This window comes from Quercus robur, chromosome 11 (assembly GCF_932294415.1).
Source record: "Quercus robur chromosome 11, dhQueRobu3.1, whole genome shotgun sequence".
Lineage (NCBI taxonomy): Eukaryota > Viridiplantae > Streptophyta > Magnoliopsida > Fagales > Fagaceae > Quercus > Quercus robur.
In genome coordinates this window covers 35,099,997-35,122,901 of record NC_065544.1, presented here as the reverse complement: position 1 = coordinate 35,122,901, position 22,905 = coordinate 35,099,997, and the positions used below count along the sequence as shown (strand labels likewise).

General features: G+C 35.9%; 1 protein-coding gene and 1 long non-coding RNA gene across 2 annotated transcripts; one reads left to right on the top strand and one right to left on the bottom strand.

The window, feature by feature from the left end:
• Window positions 1–3,331: 3,331 nt before the first annotated feature.
• Window positions 3,332–4,259, bottom strand: LOC126704971 (basic blue protein-like; the record flags this gene model as incomplete). Its single annotated transcript, XM_050403946.1, has 2 exons — window positions 3,332–3,531; window positions 4,097–4,259. Coding segments are annotated over 2 exons (363 nt in total), but the record flags the coding sequence as incomplete, so codon positions are not given.
• Window positions 4,260–4,261: 2 nt separating this feature from the next.
• On the top strand, window positions 4,262–6,065 carry LOC126706434 (uncharacterized). The gene is made up of 3 exons (XR_007648590.1): window positions 4,262–4,314; window positions 4,475–4,540; window positions 6,010–6,065. It is a non-coding gene; the product is annotated as an uncharacterized LOC126706434 (long non-coding RNA).
• The last annotated feature ends 16,840 nt before the right edge of the window (window positions 6,066–22,905 follow it).

The window sequence follows — 22,905 nt, the reverse complement described above, 5'->3', positions numbered from 1 at the left end:
GTTTATCAAATTCGAATTTAGGTTGGAACTCGAGTTTGACAAACTTAAGTTTTAATCAGTATTGGTGCGTGCTGCTTGGAACTCGAGTTCCAAAAATAGTTTACTTAACTAATTAACTTCAGCCTAATGCTATTCACTATTTTTTTCTTTCTAAAAAGGTACTATTCAGCAAATTAATTTTGCCCTCAAACCCCCCTCCTCACTTGTTGTAACAAAATATATATATATATATATTATATTATATGATATTTAACCCCTTAAATCATTTTTTAGAAGACCTTAAATCAATTTACATGTTAGCATAATACCAAATAAAGAAGTAGATTATTCTAATAATAATAATATATAAAGGAGCAGATAAAGTGTCCAACCGAAAAACTTGTAGAGAAGATAAAAAATAATTTAATCATAATTTGTTTAGAAAATATAAAGAGTAATTTTATCATTATTTGTTTATTTTTGTGTTGCTTTTATTCGGTACAAATTGTGGCCGATGAGTCCCGTTAGTCCAAAGTTTAGTGTTGGGAAATTATAAGCTTTGGTTTGTTGTATAGGTGTGCTATTATCCTCGAAGTTATCTCAAAGGTAAGTGTTATAGGACCAAAACTATTTATTTATTTATTTTTTGAGAAGAAATACTGGTGCGGCTTCTGTCTAGTGTCTTGTGACCCTGGACCCGTTGCGATCATGATATGTGTCCAAAAATAAACATGTGTAATGATCGCAGCAAGTCTAGTGTACTAGAGGCGCTGGACAGAAACCGCACCCAAGAAATACTACAAACTTTTATTATGAATGACTGTTCAAATCAGCCTGTAAAACTGGTTCAACATCTGGTGGCACTTCTTCCAACTAGACTAACATGTTTGGTGATAAAATAGCGCGGTAGGCTAGAGAATGAGCTACTACACATTTCCTTGCTTACGTACATGAGAAAAAAGAAGCGATGTATTTTATGTCAGCTGCTATGTGTCCAACTATGCAAGGGAGTTGGTGTCAGGGGCGGAGAGAGGGGGGGTCGAGAGGGGGCAGCTGCCCCCCCTGACCTTCTCAAAAATTTTCTATGTATTAGTAGTATACTATTAATAAACATAGTAAAAGGTTATTTGCCCCTCTGACAGAAGCAACTTTTTAGTCAACAAGAAGACAATTTTACATCCACAAAGCACTGAAGCAGCACTTTTATTAAATAATAGGTCCTGCGTACAAGTACATTGGTTTTGCACACAACTTCATTGAATAGGACTGGGAAAAAAAATATAGTGATACCAAACTGTAGAACCTCACCAGTCAGCTTCTTATTTACAATTTTTTTTCTCTTGTAAACAACCATTTTCAGTCTCAACCTGAGGTTTTTGCTGATCTAAAAAAAAAAAAAAAAAAACCTGAGTTTTTGCTACAAACTCAAATGTCTACATAAGATTTTAAAAGCATTTATGGCATTGAGGAACATATATATACTTCATAGTAATATGTCCAGGTCAAATTCTAAACGAGCTTGTGTCGAAGTAGATTTTGCAATTGAGTAAATTTAACTAGAAATGAAAAAAAAATGAATTAAAGTAAAATTTTATATTAGATTATGTATGACAATGACTTTGGCATATAGTTGTTTATTTATTTTGTTATTAGTATCGATTAATATTTCTTAGATTAATTTTACCTTCAATCTTGTCTTTAAATCTTGCCCCTCCTGATTTGAAATCCTAGCTCCGCTACTGGTTGGTGTCATTCTAAAACGACTTGATTAGGATCTTTGAGTCTCCTTCCAATATTACCCGAGCTAATCCCAGTTCTTGTGAAAATTCTAGGGCTCTTCTAGCCGCTACTACTTCAACCTCCAAGACCGTGGAAGGGAGTGACCTTTGTTGAGATGTAGCCACCATGAGAAGTCTCTCTTCATTCCTTATAATAACCCCCGCCCTTGCCGCGTTTTGTTCTGCAAAAACAACTCCATCAAAGTTTAGCTTGTACCGCATAGGCTTAGGAGGAGACCATACCAATCCAAGTATGCTTTTCGGCATCAAAGGAGTGTAGTTGTGGGAAACGAATTCTTGATATCAATCCTGTTAGATTTTTTAAATTTGATCAAGAACTATTAGTCTTTGTTTATTGTTTTTCCATTGAAAGGTGTAATGTCTTTGTTACTATGGATTTCTTCCCTCATATTGACTTGATAATAGAGGAGGAAACACTTGCTTTTCTAATGTAAATACATTTCACAATATGTATGATAACTAACCATTTGATTCACAATATGTATGATAACTAACCATTTGATGTTTCTCATGTTTCATGCTGGACTATTATTTGAGCACTTATTGTGGTGGGCTTTCATTTGTGCTGACTTTCATTATAGGAGGTATTCTTGTGGCTTCATTCCAGTTCTTGCTAAGTGCAATCCAGACCTTAAGCTAAATGGGTCTATCACAATTCACCTAAAGCCTTTGGGCTACATTCTAGTCCCAAAATCGAGTTTTGGGTTTGGCCTCCCAAAATTATTATTGCAAAAAAAAAAAAAAAACACCCTCAACAAATGACAACTACCTTTATTTTGAAACCTGAGACACAGGTTGAAGAGTAAATATGTAACCATCCCCTCCCCCCCTTTTTTTTTCTTGTTAGTCAAACCAAGTGCTATTGTTGTAATCTACTTGGTACCCAAAGCTGTACCTATATACCAATACCAAGTACAGGCATGGTAGTAGTCCCCACTCCCTCCCAAAAATCCTCCTTTGTCTTTGTCTCCCAACCAAAAGATCTTTCTCTGGGCTGCAACTTATACACATCCCAATTAAGTCCACTTCGCCTAGCTTGATAAAACCAATCTCTCTCTCTCTCTCTTCTGGCAGAAAAAAGTAGCTCTACCTCTTATATTGTGTTATTGTGGGACTCATCACGACCCACACAACGCATAATGAATCAATATTCAATCAAATCTGGGGCATCACATCTACCATTGTGACTTTCAAATTCAATTCAATGATATCGGCTTATGCTAGAGATGGTCTATTGGGTGTAGCCATGGATATTTAAAATTAAATGATGGAGAGAGGGATTAAGCCTGATGTATTTAATTAATTACATGCATTGCTGAGTGCAAAACAAATATTTGCACCATTGATGCTCTCATTAAGATGCTTGGTAACCGTAGAAACCAAATATCAGTCAAATAATTTCTTTTGCCACACCATACAAAAAAGTGAAAGATAAGCAAAACACCTTAAGAAAGTGCAAAAATAAACCAATCTTATATTCAAGCATGGTAGATATGAAGTTTATTGATTATTCCATTGCACCTTGACAAATCTGTAGAACATTTTGTTTCAGATTACAATGCATTGATAGCTATTTTCATGCCGTTTGTGCAATGCCCCAGAAAGCTGCAAATGAAATAGTTTTTTCCCTTCACAAGCTTGATTCTATCACTTCCAGTTTCATATGTTTTTGCACCGCTTGATACCGTGCATGTATCATAACCTTGTTGGTTTACAGAATTCACGTCGTGCTCCCCTGGGCCGTAGTTGAACACTGTAGTATTATGGAAACAAGAAGAATAATAAATCTCAATGGAGAATCGCTGAGTTTTCTAATAGAATATTAACATTACACTACCTTATAGATATTCTATGACTAATTTTAATATTTTTACATACTGTACATTAAATCAACCCAAACCCATGTTAGAATGTTCTCCTATCAATTCAGAGTCTCAGACAAATAAAAATGTCTCCTACTAATTATCGTTTCATAAAAAAATCAAAATGTCTACATTTTATGCATGATTTGAAATTGAAAAGATTTGAACACGATGTGAGAGAGTGTGGATATAGTACCCTTGGTTATAATATTTGCAAATATTTTTTGTAATCTACTTTCTAGGACGATCATGGAGTAGAGAATGATTGTTACTTTACGATGCGCTTGTGCATGTAAGTGGACTAATAAAGTATGATAAAATGAAAATTGATCATCACCTAAAGTCTGATAAACAGATGGGAAAAAGAAAAAAAAAATCTGGTCAAACATTTAAAAAAAAAAAATGATGATTGGAAAAGTATGCAGTTATTTAACAAAAACAATGGTTCATGCTTACCGAGTACATCACCAGGCCCAAAGGTCTTTCCATTAGGCCAAGTATCAACGCCGAAGTCCCAACCGTTATCATCTCCAACCGCATAGGTTGCTGCCCAAACGTTCTCACAGTGAAGGAGCATACCAAATAATAGCAGAACTGAGACAACAATTGCAGGAGGAAGTGAAGACAGACGAAGAGCCAGGTTGGAACGCCACCAGAGGACCCAGGAGCGTGTGGTATGTGTCTTTCACTAGACTAATTTATTCTCTGTTCCCTTATACACAGGATGGGTTTAACGTACATATTCCACTTGGGCTAAATGGTGGCGATGGTTCATTCAATGTGTTTATTATTAGTGTAATTTCACTGAAGTTGTTATTGTTGTCTGCATTTTAGGCTAAAGCACTAGCTGAGAAGAATGAGAGGGACCTTCAAACTCAGAGGGAACAAGCCGAGAGACATGTAAGTACCTATTGTTTCCTATCAAATGTTCTAATTTTCTCATTTGTTTTTGTTTTGTGCCTGACTACAGCAACCTTCCCCCTGATGACTACACTCACTCACCATCCCATCATTTAACGAATGGGTAGGCCTGGTTTATGTGAAATATATGGTTAGATTCAAATGCTTTTCATTTTATAAACCTAAAACTGAACCAAATAGGACTGACTAGGCTGGTTTGCATCTTTATACTAGTTCAATATTGAAAAATGCCGTTGATCAACGCTGCATCTTTATGATTATTAATTATGAAATTGTCTAATTTTTATTTTTATTATTTTTGGTGCCTCCCAAGTACACCATATGTGTACTTGGTGGTGCTCTCTAGTCTTTTAATAATTTTTTACTTATTAAAAAAAAAAAAGAAGTTGTATGGATTGCTGTATTTTATTTTCTTTGATCAGTGTATTTCATATTTTGTACACAGATGCTGCCGGCTGAATGCTAGATGCAGTTGATGCGGTCTCCTAAGGCCCTAAGTAAAAGAAAGATCCCTAAATTTTAACCAATATGGTTATTTGTAACCAATAAATAAAATTATATTTTTTATCAAATGAAAACAAATAAAAAAGAAAGAGAAATGCTATGTTCATAACATTTTTCACAACATTTTTACAACAAATCCTAAGTAGCAGGTTGTTCTAACTTCTAACTTGTTATTGATGGCAAAAAAAAAAAAAAAAAAAAAAAAAAAAAAAAAAAAATTATAGTGGTGGGTTCAAATAGAAAAAAGAAGTAACTTTACACCTAGCATTTGTTGTGAAAAATATTGTGAATGTTGCACTTCTCAAAAAAAAAAAAAAAAAAAAAGAGAGAGAGCAATCCACAAAAAATTTCATAATATTTTTCATAATAGTTGAGTTAGCAAACTTTTACTAGTTCTTATCTAGGTCTACCATTAATATCACTATTTTTCTTAAAATTATCAAATGAAAAAGAGAGAGCAATCTACAAAAAATTTCATATATAACATTTTTCATAATAGTTGAGTTAGCAAACTTTTACTAGTTCTTATCTAGGTCTACTATTAATATCACTCTTTTTCTTACCACTATCAATCTACCACATCAACAAGTATGAAAAGTTTTGCCAAATTTTTTGTTCTTATCTAGGTCTACTATTAATATCACTCTTTTTCTTACCACTATCAATCTACCACATCAATAAGTATGAAAAGTTTTGCCAAATTTTTTGTCTATAAAATTTCTAAAATAAGAAAAAAATTCTACGTGATTCATGTTAATTAGTAGTAATTTTGTATTTAAAACAAAATAATCAGTTTTCGCCTTAAGTTCCCAAATGCATCAAGCCGCTCCTACACACACTTGTTGTTTCGTTGCTTTTGTGTGTCTTAGTGCTAGGCTGTACTGAAACTCGTGAAGTTACTGTAGTCCTTATTAATTGTGCAATCCTGATATGCATGGTTTCAGTGGATTGCGGAAACACTGGATGCTGAGATCAAGCGTTGGGCTTCAGGGAAAGATGGGAATTTGCGTGCTTTGCTCTTAACTATGAAATATGTATGTTTTGGATCTATATTCCATTTATCTGACATCAATTAATGCCTAGTGGTATCTTGGGTTGCCTTCTCTTTGTAGTTTATATGCGTGTGTGTGTGCGCACTTTGTTCTTGGCTTTGCAATATGTATGATTTTTATATTATATATATATATATATATATGTATGTATATATATTTCATTATTTGACAATATATGTTTTCATTATCTATATTCCTTCATGCTCTTTTATGCCTCTCATATGACATCAATTGATTACCTAGAAGTATTTTGGCCTGCTTCCTCTTAATACAGTAAGTGTTTACGTAACACATAGGTGCAGCACTGTTTTTTTCCTTCAAAATTCCTTGGCCAAGTTGCCCGCTTGTTCAAATTGCAAATTCTATCACCCTCAGCTTGCTGCTGTTTGAATTGATTAACAAAGTGCTTACTAGCTACTTGTCATTCACCTTCTTATTGTTTTAGTGTTTGATGCAAACGAAAATTTGTGATCTATGTATAAAATGAACTCATCATATTGAATTTTGGGATTTGATTTGTTGAATGTTCTATTATAAAATGAACTTCTATATCTCTGTAGCTACCAAAGATGAGTTTAAGACAATAAAACAATTCTCTTTCAAAGCTTATATGCCTTACCTATGGTGATCTGCCCATGGTAGTTAGTTGATAGTCATATGATTAGTGAGAATGATATTAAAATAGATATGGAATTTTGCATGTATGCCTGTAGGGAGATTTAGTCCTGGTGAATGTCCAGTTGGTTTCATTGGAAGTTATAGAGCCTTTTATAGCGAATTTTCCCCCGTTCTTACTATCTCTCTCTCTCTCTCTCGTGTGGTGTAGGCCCTGAATATTGTGATAGCAAGGATTAGCTGAAGACCTTTGATACACCTGAGATTATTATTTCCAATATTCTATTTGTGGACAATACCATTAATTTTAGTGGGGTCACATCTAGAGAAATCTTTTCTTTGAGGTTCTTTTGGCCTAAACACCTGTTTGGTAAAGAGTTATGGTATTTGATTGTGGTGGTTCAAGGTGTTGGGGAGATTGCTGATACATTTTGTAAGGTTGAATTTATTCAACCATCTAATTGGCTTTATTCCGTGCCAAATTTGCTTGTAATTCAGCATTTAGTAACCCTGTATTTAGGTGGGATTGTTGTAAGGGTAGTGAGTGAGATAGTGTGAAGATTGCTCAAGAGTGTGCAAGAAAACAGAGAGTCGCGGCTGGGACTCGCGACTGGACTCGCGGCTTCAACCCGCCAGAATCTGCACACGTGCCAAGCATGCTGGAAGATGAACAGTCATGCTAGCTGGAGCACTACAGGACAAAACAGGACAACTGGCCATACGGTTAACTCGCGACTGGAACTCGCGACTTAGTCAAGCCGCGAGGTCAAGCCGCGAGCCACCCCTGTTTTGGAAAAACCTGACGTTTCGCATTCCACTCCTCTTCAGTATAAATACCCTTTTAACCCACGATTAAAAGAGAGCTTCCAGAGAGAATTTTGAGAGAGAAACCCTAAAGAAAAACCAGATTGTTTTACCCACAATCTCTACCTTAGAGTCTCATCAAAATCCCTCACTCTCTTCCTCTCCATTGTCAAATCCTTGAGAGGCCTTTTTTACCAAACCTGGTTCTCACCATTATCATCTCTGTGAGACAGTCGTTTGGAGTTCTGGGAAGCAGTTAGGAAGGAGCCAATATTCATTGGTTGATGCTACGGTGAAGTAGCGGAATCCGGAAAGCTAGAAAAGAAAAAGGTTCGGCGCAACCTCGTTGGAGCAAGAAGCTTGGAGGGCTTAGGTGCATTGGGTAGATTAGGCTTGGAGGGTCTATTGCTGTCCTTGTATCCCAACTGTATTTTCTAGTGGATTGATTACCGCTTGGAGGGCGGCGGAGAGGTTTTTCGCCGAGGTCTTCGGTTTCCTCTTCGATAACATATCTGGTGTTATCGCTGTGTTTGCATCTTCCTTCCTCTCTATCTCTGCCTTTACATTATCTGCTGTGGTTTAGTTTGTTGTGGCTTAGATAGTTGTTTAATCAATACCATGTTATAGCATATGTTAAGTTTCCGCACACTATTGTTTAACATATTGCGTGTGTTGATTAAATTGGTTTTTGGGGGTCTAAACGTTCAAAAGTGTTTTTGTACACGTTTTTGAACTTTCAATTGGTATCAGAGCGGGTACACATCTGTTTGGTTTTATTACCATTGTGTGATCCTTGACTCCCTTTCTTTTTGAGATGGATAGGTCTCAATCCCTTAATGCACCTCCATATTTTGATGGAAGTAACTATGCATTTTGGAAGGTTCGTATGAGAGCCTTTTTATGCTCTATTGATGAATCCGTGTGGGATGCTGTTGAGATAGGTTGGACCAAACCTGAAGCAGCCAAATCCACATGGGATAAGGCAGCACTTACTGCATCTAATGCTAACAGTAAAGCACTAAATGCTATTTTCTGTGGTGTGTCTCCAGATGAATTTCACAGGATTTCTCACATTACTATTGCAAAAGATGCATGGGAGATTCTGGAAACAACTTATGAAGGCACGAAGAAGGTGAAAGATACCAAGTTACAAATGCTGACCACTCGGTTTGAGGAGCTCAAGATGAGTGAGGATGAGTCTTTCGACTCATTCTATGGGAAGTTAAATGAAGTGGTTGTCAGCAAGTTTAACTTGGGGGAGAAGATGGAGGATTCTAAGATTGTAAGGAAGATCCTTCGATCATTGCCGGAAAGCTTCCGTGCCAAAGTGACAGCCATTGAAGAAAGTAAGGATCTTGACGACATCAAGGTGCAGGAGCTGGTTGGTTCTTTACAGACCTATGAAATGTCGCTGCCAAATCAACGGAAGGGTAAATCCATTGCTCTAAAGACCGTTAATGAGAAGGTGGAAGATCAAGGCTCGTCAGGAGAAGATATGGTTGACAAGGATGTAGCCTATCTTGTTAAAAATTTCAAGAAGTTTTTGAAATTCAAAAACAATGGAAAATTTGATGATAAGAGAAATTTCCAAAATTCTGGAAGGGAGAAGAGGGATTTCAAGAGGAAAGATGGAAAAGAATCCCAATCCACACAAGGTGTTACTTGTTTTGAATGCAACGGGCATGGACACTTCAAGAGGGAATGTCCTAACTATTTGAAATCAAAAGGCAAGGTGTACGCCACGACTTTGAGTGATTCAGATTCGTCCGACTCAGAATCTGAGGAGAGCTGTGATGGAGAAGGGAACTACTCAGCTTTCATGACTATTGCTCATGTTGAGTCTTCGGATGAATTGAATTTGCTTGTTCAAGACCTTGGAGAACATAGTGAGGATGACTCACTAGGAATTGTTGAAGAATCAGAAGCTGAAGAAGAAGAAAGCACAGCTACTCTTCAAGAAAATTACAATTCACTGTTGGAGAAATCTGGCGAATACACAAGGGTGGCCAAGGCTGCAGTGAGAAAGATGAAGAAGGCTGAGGAGGACTACAAAAGTCTCCTAATCCGGTATAGGGAGGCCAAATGCGAGATTGAAACCCTTAATGGTGAGCTGTCCGAAGCCTACACTAAAGTGAGATTCCTTGAGAATGAGGTTGTTCAAGCAAATGCAAAAATAGAGAGGGTCACCACCAAGAAGCTTGATGATGTTATATCATCTCAAAAGAGCTTCTCAGACAAATCCGGACTGGGATATACCGGAGGAAGTAGCTCAACTGGAAATGTCACTAAAGAAGTGAAGTTTGTGAAGTCCAAAGATCCAGTTGTAGCTGACTCTACTAGTGTGAACCTCGAGGTGGAGGAGAAGAAGAATGTGGTGGACCAACGGATGCTGAATCATCATAATCAGTATGTGGGCAGGTCTGAGTCTCGTGCCAAGTCACGTCCTCGACCACAAAGAGGTCCTAGAGGAATGTATGTGTGCCATTACTGTGGACTTCAAGGGCACACTCGACCAAATTGCCAAAAGCTGAGAGCAAAGAACAGTGCTACTCCTCAAAGGTCAGGAGGACCAAGAGTTGATAGGAGAACGTGGGCAGGGGATCAATCTAGAGAGCAAAACGGAGATCCCGGAATGATGAACGTGATGAAGATGATTGGTGCATTCACCAACTGCTTGGAAAGCTTCTCACGAAGGTTTGAAAGTCCTAACTCCCGTACCCAATCCTCTAAGGAAATCACCCCAAACGCAAGTGTCGTGTGGGTGAAAAGGGGTACTCATGCATAAGCATTACAACATGTCCATGCATTAATACTTCCTATGCTTTGTGACTATGTTTGTTTGGTATGCTTGTTGTTTTTGATTTTGGTTGTTTGTTTGTGAATATCTCTTAATTGTGTTTTATCATTCTTTTTGTTTCTTGAGTCAAAAATCCAGAAATCACATAAAGAATTTGAAAATCTAAACATTTGATTGACTTTGTTGAGTTTTTGTCTTAAAACTCGTTTTGCCTTGTACCTTTGTGCTAATGGCTTTGTGCATTGTCGAGCATTGCTTGTTTTCATGCACTCATATCACTTTGGGAAAAATCTTGAAATCTATGTGATTGTTGTAAATAGATCTTCAAACTTGTCATGAATGATTAGTGAATGGTTATGTTGATCTTGAAACATGCATAGACTTGTGTCTATATCTCTTCCCACTTTTTATTTTTTTGCTAAAAAGAGCTCACTAAATGTAAATCTCCAAATGAAAAGAGATATTGAGCTGCAAAAGCCTGTCGCACATTCTAGTATTTGACTAGGAAAAAGGGTAAGCGACTTTATATTAAAAGTGAAACTTCTTTCAAAAAGGCCAAAGGCCTATTCTTCAAAGAAAAATGTTATTTATCCCTCTCACAATGAGAGATGATTGCCTCAAAAGATCAAATGTTATGGCTGAAAGTGGAGTCAAATGAAAGACTCCTAGTTATGTTATCAAGTTGTGTGGGAAGTCATATATTCATATTTCTATAATTGAGATTGGTCACATGATCTAGTGCTAACTGTGTATGCCTTGGTTGAATTGATCATTGAAGCTTCACATTAGACAAAGGACTATTTCATTGTTGATATCCACACACAACACACAAGTTTATGTTTGATAAATGCCATATTCATTTGTGTGATTGTACTTGATAAAATGTGTTTTCACATACTCAATCTTTGTTAATTCAAGCACAAAAAGATTTTTGAGTGTTTTAGGTGTTTTTGGAAAGTGTTTTGCTGAAAAATCTGAAAATTTCAAAAATACAGTTTTGTCCTGTTTTGGCGGCTCAGTCGCGGGTGTGTCAAGTCGCGAGAATCAGTCGCATCTTCGCTGGTCAGTTTTGGCGACTTGTTCGCGAGTGGAAGGTCCAGTCGCGAGATTCACTCAGAGATTTTCGCGGCTCAGCTCGCGACTCACTCGCGGGTAGACCTTCCAGTCGCGAAAAACACTTAGAAAAATTTTTCAAAATTTTCCTCTTGAGTGCTTTGGCGGCTTGAACTGGCGACTGTGTGGCGACTTGAACCAGTCGCGAAAATCGCGTGTTTTGCAGAAACAGGAGCAGTTTTAAACCTCTTTCAGTTTTCCCTCGAACTTTTGTAACTGTTCATCCTTTCTTAAAACTGCTGTTTTCTCCCAAAACTCTTCGTGAATCCATTTTTCAAAACCTTTTGGTGCTTCATCTCTTCTCCAAATCATCAAGAAAAGGTATGGGTTTTTGCTTTCTAAATCTCAGTTTCTTTTATCCTGCATATTTCTGTTACTGTTTGGACTGGTATTGTTTTCTTTATTCTTTTCTCTATGTGTAATGGGTATGGAGTATCCTGTTTTTGATATTGTTCTCACCCGTTTTCATGCTGAGCAGTTAATGTGTTTTTCATTGTTCTGAAACTTTGCTGATTTTTGAATCTGAGAATCTTTTCTGAAATGGGTTTGGTGTCCATGTGACTTACTCATTACTCTTACATGAATATTGATGTGTGAATGATTGGTTTCTTCATGATTGCAATATTTTCCCCATGTTCATGTCTCTGATGGAGTGATTCATGTTATCTGTTCTAAATGTTCATATGCTGTTTCTTATTGCATATCCTGGTCATGTTAACGTGTCTCATTGTCAGTTGTGATGCCTTTCTTTGTCTTGGTGCACTTTCACCAAGTTTGATACACGTATTAGTTTGTGCGTCTTTGGTTGGAAGGATTGTTTGGGTCTGCACTATATTCAGTTTTTTTTTTGACATATTGTTTATACTGACTCTTGTTGACAATCTTTTGTGGGGTATTGTTGCTTGGTTCTTTTCTGTTGGCCTGTTTTCTTGCAGATGTCTTGTCGATCTTCCAGGGGTAAAGACATTGTTTCTGACGAACCAGCAACCCCAGTTGCTAAAAGGACTCGTCTTTCATCTCAAGCATCTCAAGATCCCAATGAGGATAGATTCAGAGTTCCCCTGAACTCACACGCCTACTCAAATGTGTTTGACAAGTCAACAACTATAGTGGAGCGGGTAGTAGAGTTCAACACCTTAGGGACTACTTTCATCCCTCGAATCTTTGAGAAACGAGACTGGGCAAACTTGTTCGGAAACTTTGATGATCCAATGGATGAGCTGGTCAAGGAATGCTTCTCCAATGCATCTGATCTTGGACCTATCCTCATTTTCTGGGTCAGAGGAACAGAGTTTAGTGTTACCCCAGACTCCATCGCAGATCTTCTCGGCATCACCAGACCTCAGAATGTGAACTTAACTCCCTATGATGAACGAAATCCAGAGGTTGGGGAAATTCTACAAATCCTAGGACACGATCATGAGGTGTCTAGTGCAGGAACTTCCATCAGCACCGCAAAGTTTGCACCTGAGTTGACCACACTGAAGTTGATCATGTTCACCAATCTCTACCCACTGTCCAACACTACATTCATCAATCTTGGGAGAGCTATATTTCTGTGTGATCTCATTACCGGAGCCCCCATTGATATATGTGCTCACATCTACTACAACTTGAGGAAGACCGCTTGTCGATCTACAGCTCGAGGAATCATTCCATTTTGCAGTCTAGTCATGAAACTCATTCTTAGTGCTGGCATTACTCCTCCTGCAGATGGTAAAATGTTGACTCGTCAACGTCCCATTTCTTTGTTAACTCTTCAAGCGAGCAGAAGTCACTCCTCCAAATCACTAAGACATGCTCACATCTCTCCGGGTCCTTCATTTGCTCCTGACTCAGAGACACCTGCACATACCACATCTGCATCTCGTGATGTTCCTGAAGCTTCACCGGCTGGTATTCCGCAAGCACAAACTGCTTCTCCTACTGACAGAGTTGGCAGTGTTCTTGAGCATATTCAGAAACGGGTTGATGAGCTTGTGGCACTTCTCTATTCCACAAACAACCATGTCCAAATGCGCCTCGAGACTATGGAGACTCAGCTAGATGAGATTCAACGGAAGTTGGATGAGAGTCTTTAGCTATTCGTGACAAAAAGGGGGAAAGCATTCAGTAAGGGGGAGAACAAGTTCAAAGGGAAGTGTGCATAGTGATAGGGGGAGTACACACACACACATATTTTTGTCTTTCGTCTTATCTTCAAAACTTATGGTTATTTTGGTTTTGTTACACTGTGTTTTGGTGTATAACTGTTTCTAACTTTCCTCATATACTCTTGGATAAACTTTTATATATGTTTGATGATGTTTTTCAGGTATTTGTTAGTTTGTACCCATATGCTTTTGTAAGCTTTGAGGGTTTATGTTTTATGCATAGTTTGTAGGCCTTGTGGTATGTACCATGCTTAAGTGCAGCCTTTATGCTATGTGGAATCAGTATTTTAAATCTAAATGTTCTGCATTGTGGTTTATGTACTGTCACTCTTGTGCCCTTGTAGGATTGTTCCTAGATGCATATGCCATGTGAGCTATGCATTGGTTGAGTGTTGAGCATACAAGTGTCTTGCCTTGTGCTTGTTAACTTGTATGTCTTTGTGTTCATTCCAAGTGTGAATGAACACTGTGATCACTACTTTGTGGTGTTCACTTGGTTGATCAAGCCATGGTTTGTTCATTAACTCCATCTTATGCTTGATCTCTTTTTGCCTGTTTCATATGCATTAATAATTTTCTGCTTACAATGATCATGGTGTATTGTTGTGTTTCAGGAGTTTATGTTCATATGATTCAAGTGCTTCACAGCTTCTAGAATTAGGTGTGAGTGAGTTTTGATCAACTGTTCCCAACTCACATGTTAAGTCTAGAGTCTGTTTTAGGGTTTTGTCACGGAATAGCCAAAGGGGGAGATTGTAAGGTTGAATTTATTCAACCATCTAATTGGCTTTATTCCGTGCCAAATTTGCTTGTAATTCAGCATTTAGTAACCCTGTATTTAGGTGGGATTGTTGTAAGGGTAGTGAGTGAGATAGTGTGAAGATTGCTCAAGAGTGTGCAAGAAAACAGAGAGTCGCGGCTGGGACTCGCTACTGGACTCGCGGCTTCAACCCGCCAGAATCTGCACACGTGCCAAGCATGCTGGAAGATGAACAGTTATGCTAGCTGGAGCACTACAGGACAAAACAGGACAACTGGCCATACGGTTAACTCGCGACTGGAACTCGCGACTTAGTCAAGCCGCGAGGTCAAGCCGCGAGCCACCCCTGTTTTGGAAAAACCTGACGTTTCGCATTCCACTCCTCTTCAGTATAAATACCCTTTTAACCCACGATTGAAAGAGAGCTTCCAGAGAGAATTTTGAGAGAGAAACCCTAAAGAAAAACCAGATTGTTTTACCCACAATCTCTACCTTAGAGTCTCATCAAAATCCCTCACTCTCTTCCTCTCCATTGTCAAATCCTTGAGAGGCCTTTTTTACCAAACCTGGTTCTCACCATTATCATCTCTGTGAGACAGTCGTTTGGAGTTCTGGGAAGCAGTTAGGAAGGAGCCAATATTCATTGGTTGATGCTACGGTGAAGTAGCGGAATCCGGAAAGCTAGAAAAGAAAAAGGTTCGGCGCAACCTCGTTGGAGCAAGAAGCTTGGAGGGCTTAGGTGCATTGGGTAGATTAGGCTTGGAGGGTCTATTGCTGTCCTTGTATCCCAACTGTATTTTCTAGTGGATTGATTACCGCTTGGAGGGCGGCGGAGAGGTTTTTTGCCGAGGTCTTCGGTTTCCTCTTCGATAACATATCTGGTGTTATCGCTGTGTTTGCATCTTCCTTCCTCTCTATCTCTGCCTTTACATTATCTGCTGTGGTTTAGTTTGTTGTGGCTTAGATAGTTGTTTAATCAATACCATGTTATAGCATATGTTAAGTTTCCGCACACTATTGTTTAACATATTGCGTGTGTTGATTAAATTGGTTTTTGGGGGTCTAAACGTTCAAAAGTGTTTTTGTACACGTTTTTGAACTTTCAAATTTTTTATTATAAATGCCGATACAATATGTTGTAAGGTAAGCTCTCTTCAAATTACTTTTTTGGGCTTACCATTAGGCTCTATTTATGAGATTGGCAGGCTAAAAGGAAATCTACTGTCAAAAGTGTATGTTACTTTTACTACATAAACCGGCTTGCTTACTTGTTTGTGTCTTTTGTTACTATGCCTTGGTCTGTTGCTGGTGGAGTTGATATACCAAAGAGGACTTTCTTTGTGCGGGCCTTGGGGCATGATTTCAAATATCACTTGGTTCGAATGTGTATATTACTTTTACAGTTTTACTACATAAACCAACTTGCTTACTTGTTTGTATCTTTTGTTAATATGCCTTGGACTGTCACTGGTGTAGTTGATATACCAAAGAGGACTTTCTTTGTGGGGGCCTTGCTTGTTCTCTTCTCAAGTTGGAGGTTTAGGAGTTAGGAAGGTTAGTATTCTCTGTCTAACAAATTTTGGGGAAATGAGAATGGATGTATGAAATAAAAAGTTGATACTTTGTAGGCGTTTGGAGAGATTAAAATTAAGGGGTTGGTGTACAATCATCGATTTTTAGTGAATTCAGCAGACCTTTGTTTAGGTATGTTACGACTACTTCTAAATGTTGTAGATTGGTGGTTTATGTGCAAATCCAATAGGAAGTGTGGATTATCTTCTTAATCAGATTCTTTCTCATCCTCCTTATATTCATGAATCAATTTTGATAAGTGATTTGAATTTAAAATCTGAAGTAAAAAACTTTTGTTTCTTTTTATTTTTGATGTTGCTGTTGCATTATTTGAATACAATGTTATGATTGATATCTGTGTTTGTGATGGGCTAATCTGTTTTCTGTTTCTCTGTTATTCTTGATATGATTGAGCAGATGGATGGGCCATAACTTCTTTCATTGGTTGGCTTTAGGTCTTCTTAGATCCTGTTGGTGTAAATATGAGTTTATACTCATTTACATACTAAATCTAAGGCTGTTTAATAATTTATGGGACTTTATGACTGGGATATGCTGTTTATATTCCTTAAGAGTATGTTACAGTAATTGATTAAGAACGTTATGACCATTTTCTGAATGTTTGATTTCTAATTTACTGCAGTTTGTGAGTTTAGAAGAGTTCTAGGAAGAGTTTGAGGATATCAATCAAGAGGAGCAGATTTCAAAGCTGCATAAAATTTTGGCCCTCCATCTTCTTAGAAGTATAATTCTTAAACCCTTTCAATGTGACAATCGGTTTCACTTGATTTAATTGTTTGGATTCCCAATATTGCTTTGCCATGCGTATCAATATTGGTCGTAACTAAAGTTATATTTTATGTTATCTTTGTCATATGAATCTCTAACTTTAACTCAACTCAATTTATCCGAGTCTTAAACTCTTAATCCAAATTGATTGAGGACACTATATGAATCCTTATTCCAATTAGATCTGGTTGGATTTTTAATGAATACTAAAACTCAGCCTTTGTTGTTCTCAATATCTTCCTATGAATAGGTTGTGGTTAGTTTGGCAGTTTCTACCATCATTAATCCGAGTTTATCTTTATTCCATGATGATCTGTTCAATTTCAGAATTTGTATTTCATTTTGAGAGTTTTGAAAAATACAACTTTTAAGAGTTGAAAATTCCATCAGTTTATGTGAATCTGAAAACTGTCCCACTTCTATTTTTCTAATGCCCCCTTCATGAATGTAATACTTTTAAAGGGCTTTACATATGTGGAACCAACTATATGTTTCATGTGTTATACATAGTGTCAGGTTAATGATTACTCTCCATGTCTTAGGATTATCTCTTTAGTGGCAGATAATTATCTAACAAGTTGAAAGCATGTGCATCCTTAGAAGTAATTGGCAACAATGACGGAATACTAGACCCAAAGGACTCATCAGACTAATGGGAACTTGTGATTGAGGCAGATCTTCTAATCTCTTGGAATGGCCTTGAGAAATCATTCTTTGCCCTACAATCTTAGTATGCTATTAAAGATGGTGTGTATAATAGTTTATTAGTTTCAAAATTCTTCACTTAAAATACTAAGTTCCTTTAGGATAATGTGAAAGTGTCTCCATAACCTTCAAGAATGAAGAATTTAGTGATTTGGAAAGCTAATTGAATTTTGTTTTGATATTTGTGTTTTGGTATAATACAGATTTTGTAATAATTGGTTCTTTAAAGTCTATGTACATGGCTATGAGTTTTTTTACTTATTTATTTTGAAAAAAACCTATAGCCGTGTTTCTAGGCTATAGCGAAATAAAAATTAAAAAAAAAAAAAAAACTATAGCCACATTTGTTAAACGTTGCTAATGTACACCTTATAGCTGCGTTTTAAAAACGTGACTAAATTAAACTAAAATAAGGTCTATAGTCGCGTTTGAAAAAACACGGCTATAGATTTGTCGGTTTATTGTCACAGTGTATAGGTCATGCTTAAAAACATGGCTATAGAAAATGCGGCTATAGACCAAATGGACCTATAGCCACGTTTGCGTTTTTAAAATCCGAGTGTAGACCAATTTTTTTGTAGTGAGGATTTCGTTCAAGTAATGCTAGGAACACATAAAATTGCACAATTTTGTGTCACAACTCTCCACATGGTGGGTTATGATTGGTAAAAGTGTGTTTTCACATGATCCACAATCACACCTTTATCAATCACAACTTGCCACGTGCCATTTTATGTGTCCCTAGCATTACTCATTTCTTTGGCATCATGCCTTGAAGAAGGATGTATTATAGAAACCTCAAACAAACCTTCTTAGCTTCTAAGGTTTAGAAAACTTATAAATAGATGAATAATACCTAATTCTAGTGGAAGTAGAACTTCTTGACCTTTAATAAGATTGGAATCCTTAGGCTTTTACTAGTTAAGCCTAACAAAATAACTACACTCAAATAAAACCAAATTATGACCCATTGGACTATTTTTTTTGAAATCTCACCATAGGCCTTTTTTGGATTCATTCTTGATGAGTAAACTACAAATGCACAACCTCACCCTCTAAAACCATGTATCCGGTAATTTAATGTAACTCTTAGTGGATTTTGAAGTTGAGATGTTTGGGTTTATAACTCATCTCAAGCCTCTAACTACTAGGCTACATCCTCTGGTCTTAGTACAGTCCAACCTAAAAACTAGAAAATTACAAAATTGCCCATAGCATTTAAAATTTAATAAAAAACAAAAAAGATCTTACTAGAACTGTCTAACTCCCAAGAACATAATAAAATAAATTTTCAAATATACTTTAGTACCCTTGGCATCATCTGACAAGTCCCAAATTAATGCTTGGAGTATTAGAATTAGTTCGGGTACACCTTTTAATATGTCTTTAAATGTTGTTGCCATGGTCCTCCCACTCTCCTTCATTTTATGCCATGAACATAGGGTGCCAAGGCCTAGACTTAATGAACGATTTATGTTCTTTCTCTCTCACATCTGCTTCTTTTTCTCTTAATATTTTTATATTTAATTTAATATGGTATCAACCATATCAAGTCAAATCTCTATCTCAGCAAAAAAGAAAAAAAGAAAAAGAAAAAAAAAAGGGTCATGTCTCTATCACCTAAGAGCAATTGCATCAGTGCTTCGAATGTCTATTTTACAAGAGAACATATTTTTCTATTTTACACTACTTTTACAAAGTACCTACATCAGTTTATCTATTCTAAACATTTATTTCAATAAAATATTCATTCTATTGCATTATTATTATTATTATTATTATTATTATTTTAGGTCTATGGTAAGAAGAAAGAGAAAAGAGAGAAGAAAAGGAAATTAATACATAATTTATACAAAACTACAGTAATTGTGTATATTTACACGGTTACTATACCTCATTTGCATATTTGCACTATTATAGACAAGTTGATGTGGGAGCTTTTCATGTCATATTATGTAAATTTTATCACTTTTTGTATTTTAGAAGCATTGATGCAACTGCTCTAATCCCTTAAGACCCTATTATTGTCTTTTAAGTTTTAACTTTCAACAATCTTTATGAGAAATATCTCTTACCATTGTTGTAAGACACTCTTACTGTATTGTAGCTTAGCGAAGCCAAATAAGATTTTCTTGAAATCATGAAATCTCATCTCATTTCATCTCATCTCAAGGGGTTAGTTTAGTGGTTCTTAAGGCCTCATGATATCCATGAAATCCTTGGTTCAAAACTTCTTACCAGAATCTTAGAAATATACAAATAGTCAGATACTCGAATAGGTTTGGACACCTCGCTTGTAAAAAAAAAAAAAAAAAAATGTTCTTTTCTTTCATGAAGACATTAGAATATTACGGAATATCATTGCTACCATTTTTTTTTTTCCCTTATGGTTTTGCATAATAGCAATTATGGTTTGTGTTATGGTTTTACTCAGAAATCTTAATGTCATCATCAACTTTTAGCAATCCTTGCCATAATAATTCTTTTTCACCATAATATATATAGAGAGAGAATACCTTCTATCTGGAACTGGCAGAAAATGGCTTATTTACGCCACCAATCAAGAGCTGCCACGTCAAACATTTAATGAGGAAGTAGTATAGTCTATCACATAGGATTATAGCTCAATTAAAACTAAAATCATCAAACATGTATTAGATCACAAGCCCTTACCTGGAGAAACAGCACCAACGCCTAAATTTGATTCTAATTGTTGTCTAATTTTGTGCCATGTGTTCTATTTTAGTTTTTATTTTATTTTATTTTATTTTATGTTATAACTTTTTAGTCTAGGTGAGTTAATGAGGTACAAAAGACGAAGTGTCTAATATAAATAAATCATCAAGAACTCAATAGACAAAAAGAAAAGAAAAAAGAGTAAACTCATGTGCATATCCAAAATAAATTAAAATAAATAAAAAATAAGAGAGAGAGAGAGAATAATTTGAATCCATCTATGTATGTAATTGTAATTTTTTTAATTGTATTGTGCATATGCACAAGTTATACACTAGTTATATTTATAATATATATATATATATATATATATATTTTATGAAGAGTTGTGTTATAATATAAACACCGTGTAGATCATGGTTATTATTTTATAATAATAATAATAATAATAATAATAATAATATGCGTTACTATGGTTTTATGGTTACTTTATTTGTATGATAGTATTTTTTAGGCGAAATTACATTATTGATCCCATAAGTTTACTTTATGAGCACAATTAGTTCCTTAAATTTTAAGTGAGTGTTATAGTCCTTAAAGTTTAAAAAATGAGCATTGTTAGTTATTCTGTTAACTACTGTTAATGTTATTGACTATATGGCTAATAGAATAATGGTGTGGCTTCTTTAACGGAAATTGGTTGAATAGAAGCAGCAACTGAGGAGGAGGGGTGGGCCACCTTTGCTTCTCCAATGCCAACGTCGTCAACTAGAGTCATCAAGTCCTCGCATGATAGCTTATCAGTATGTGTTGGCTAACACGAAATATGAAGGCAACTAAGGTTTTTGTCTCTTTTTTTTCTTTTTCTTTTTTGAGAGAAGAACAAAATGGACTTAGCTTGATGTAGTCAAAATGTTGGGTTTACAATCGTGAACGTTATTGGACTGCTTTATTTTCATGAAGACATAATCTATTCAGTTCCAGTTTTAGTAACAGATTCTTGCTTTTCACCCACAATGTATGGTAGAGGGTCAGAGGTTGATGGTGGAGACATGGTTGTGGTTAATTTGAGATGGAGGTGGGAAAGATAAGAGGGATGATTGAGGAATGAAGAGATTGTTCCATTTGTTTTGCTTATATGGACCTGACTTGGATTTTAATTGATGTGTCTTATTTTGGTTGGTCTAAGTATGTAAAAAGATGCCACATCATTTTTTTGTTAGCCACATGTACAATAATATCAACGACAGTTAATAAAATGACTAATAATGCTCATTCTTTGAACTTGAGGGACCAATAGTGTTCACTTGAAACTTAAGGGATCAATTGTGCTCACAGGAGCCTAAAGTGTAGTTTCGCCTATTTCTTATACGTACAATGTTAGTCTTTTAGTGGATACATTATAAGACAAAACCAAATGGAAAACGGTAGCTCTTTTTTTTTTTTTTTTTTTTTTTTTTTTGAGATAATGTAGATAGAAGGCATAGGAAATGGGGAAAGAGGGAGTGAAGAGACAAGAATTACAACACAAGCACTTACAAAAGTTGTTTATCATTTTCTTTTTCTTTTTTTGAGGGGGAAAGTTGTTTACCTATTATTAATTTTTTTTTTTTGAGATAATATAAACAGAAGACATAGTGAATAGACAAAGAGGGAGTGAAAAGACAAAACTTACAACACTATTACTTACAAAAAAGCCTAACCTTTGTAAGTACTAGCAGAATTTTCTACCAAAAAAGAAAAATGTAACTATTTTGGATATTATACTATAAACATATAAATCATTTATAGTCAAATAAATATTAATCTTCTATTCCTATAAAAAAAAAAAAAATATTAATCTTCTATTTTTCCTATCCCTCTTATCTCCTCTTTATTTATTGTTAAATTTTTATATTTTAATTAATTTTTAGCTCCTTATCAAAATGAGAGGTGTTACGTCCACAATATTTTCACAATAAATCATATGTGGTAAGTTGTTATAGGTTCTAATTTGAATTCACAACTTAAATTACTTTTTTTGCTCATCCATAATAGCAAATAACAATCTATTACCCATAATTTGTAATGAAAATGTTGTGGATGTATCATTTCTATGTCAAAATAGAGTTCATTTCGCTTACAACTTGTTTGATGTTTACACAATTGCCACACAAATTGATAACCCAGTGCCTGTTGATGAGATTACTAGAACTTAGAACCAACTTTGCTTAATCATTTTCTTGTAAATATAAATCAATTAATTAATTAATATGAGGTTGCTCTGTGGACGTACACGGAAGCGTTTTGTGTATTTTATTCAAGCAATGTGGGACACCCATGAAAAAGAATGAATAAATAAACTATAAAGGGCGTAAATATAAAATAAGGATAAGGTTGCTCCGTTGACTCCACGTAAGTGAGAAAATAATGAAGGACTCCTTTTGTTGTTGGGCTAAATAAGATAAGGATTAAGGACCATTAAGTTGGCAGATCCACCTATGAAAACATAACTCAACACATGAATTTACACAAAATACGTGCCGTATGTGTGCTCTCCAATGAATGACACACATTTTTGATGAGGAAAACACTTATTGCAGTAATGCTACACGTAATAAGCACAACGTTTTTCATAATCTCTAATCCCTTTTACAAAGTTGCAAAACAAAATAAATCATGACCTTAATGTTTTATATTATATTATTATTATTGATGTTTTACATTCTCTCAGTAGTAGATGTATGAGATAAATAGGTTGTGGTGGTGTGGACCTGGCCACGGTGGTTGGCCCCTGATCAACGACATTGATAGCATTGGTGCCG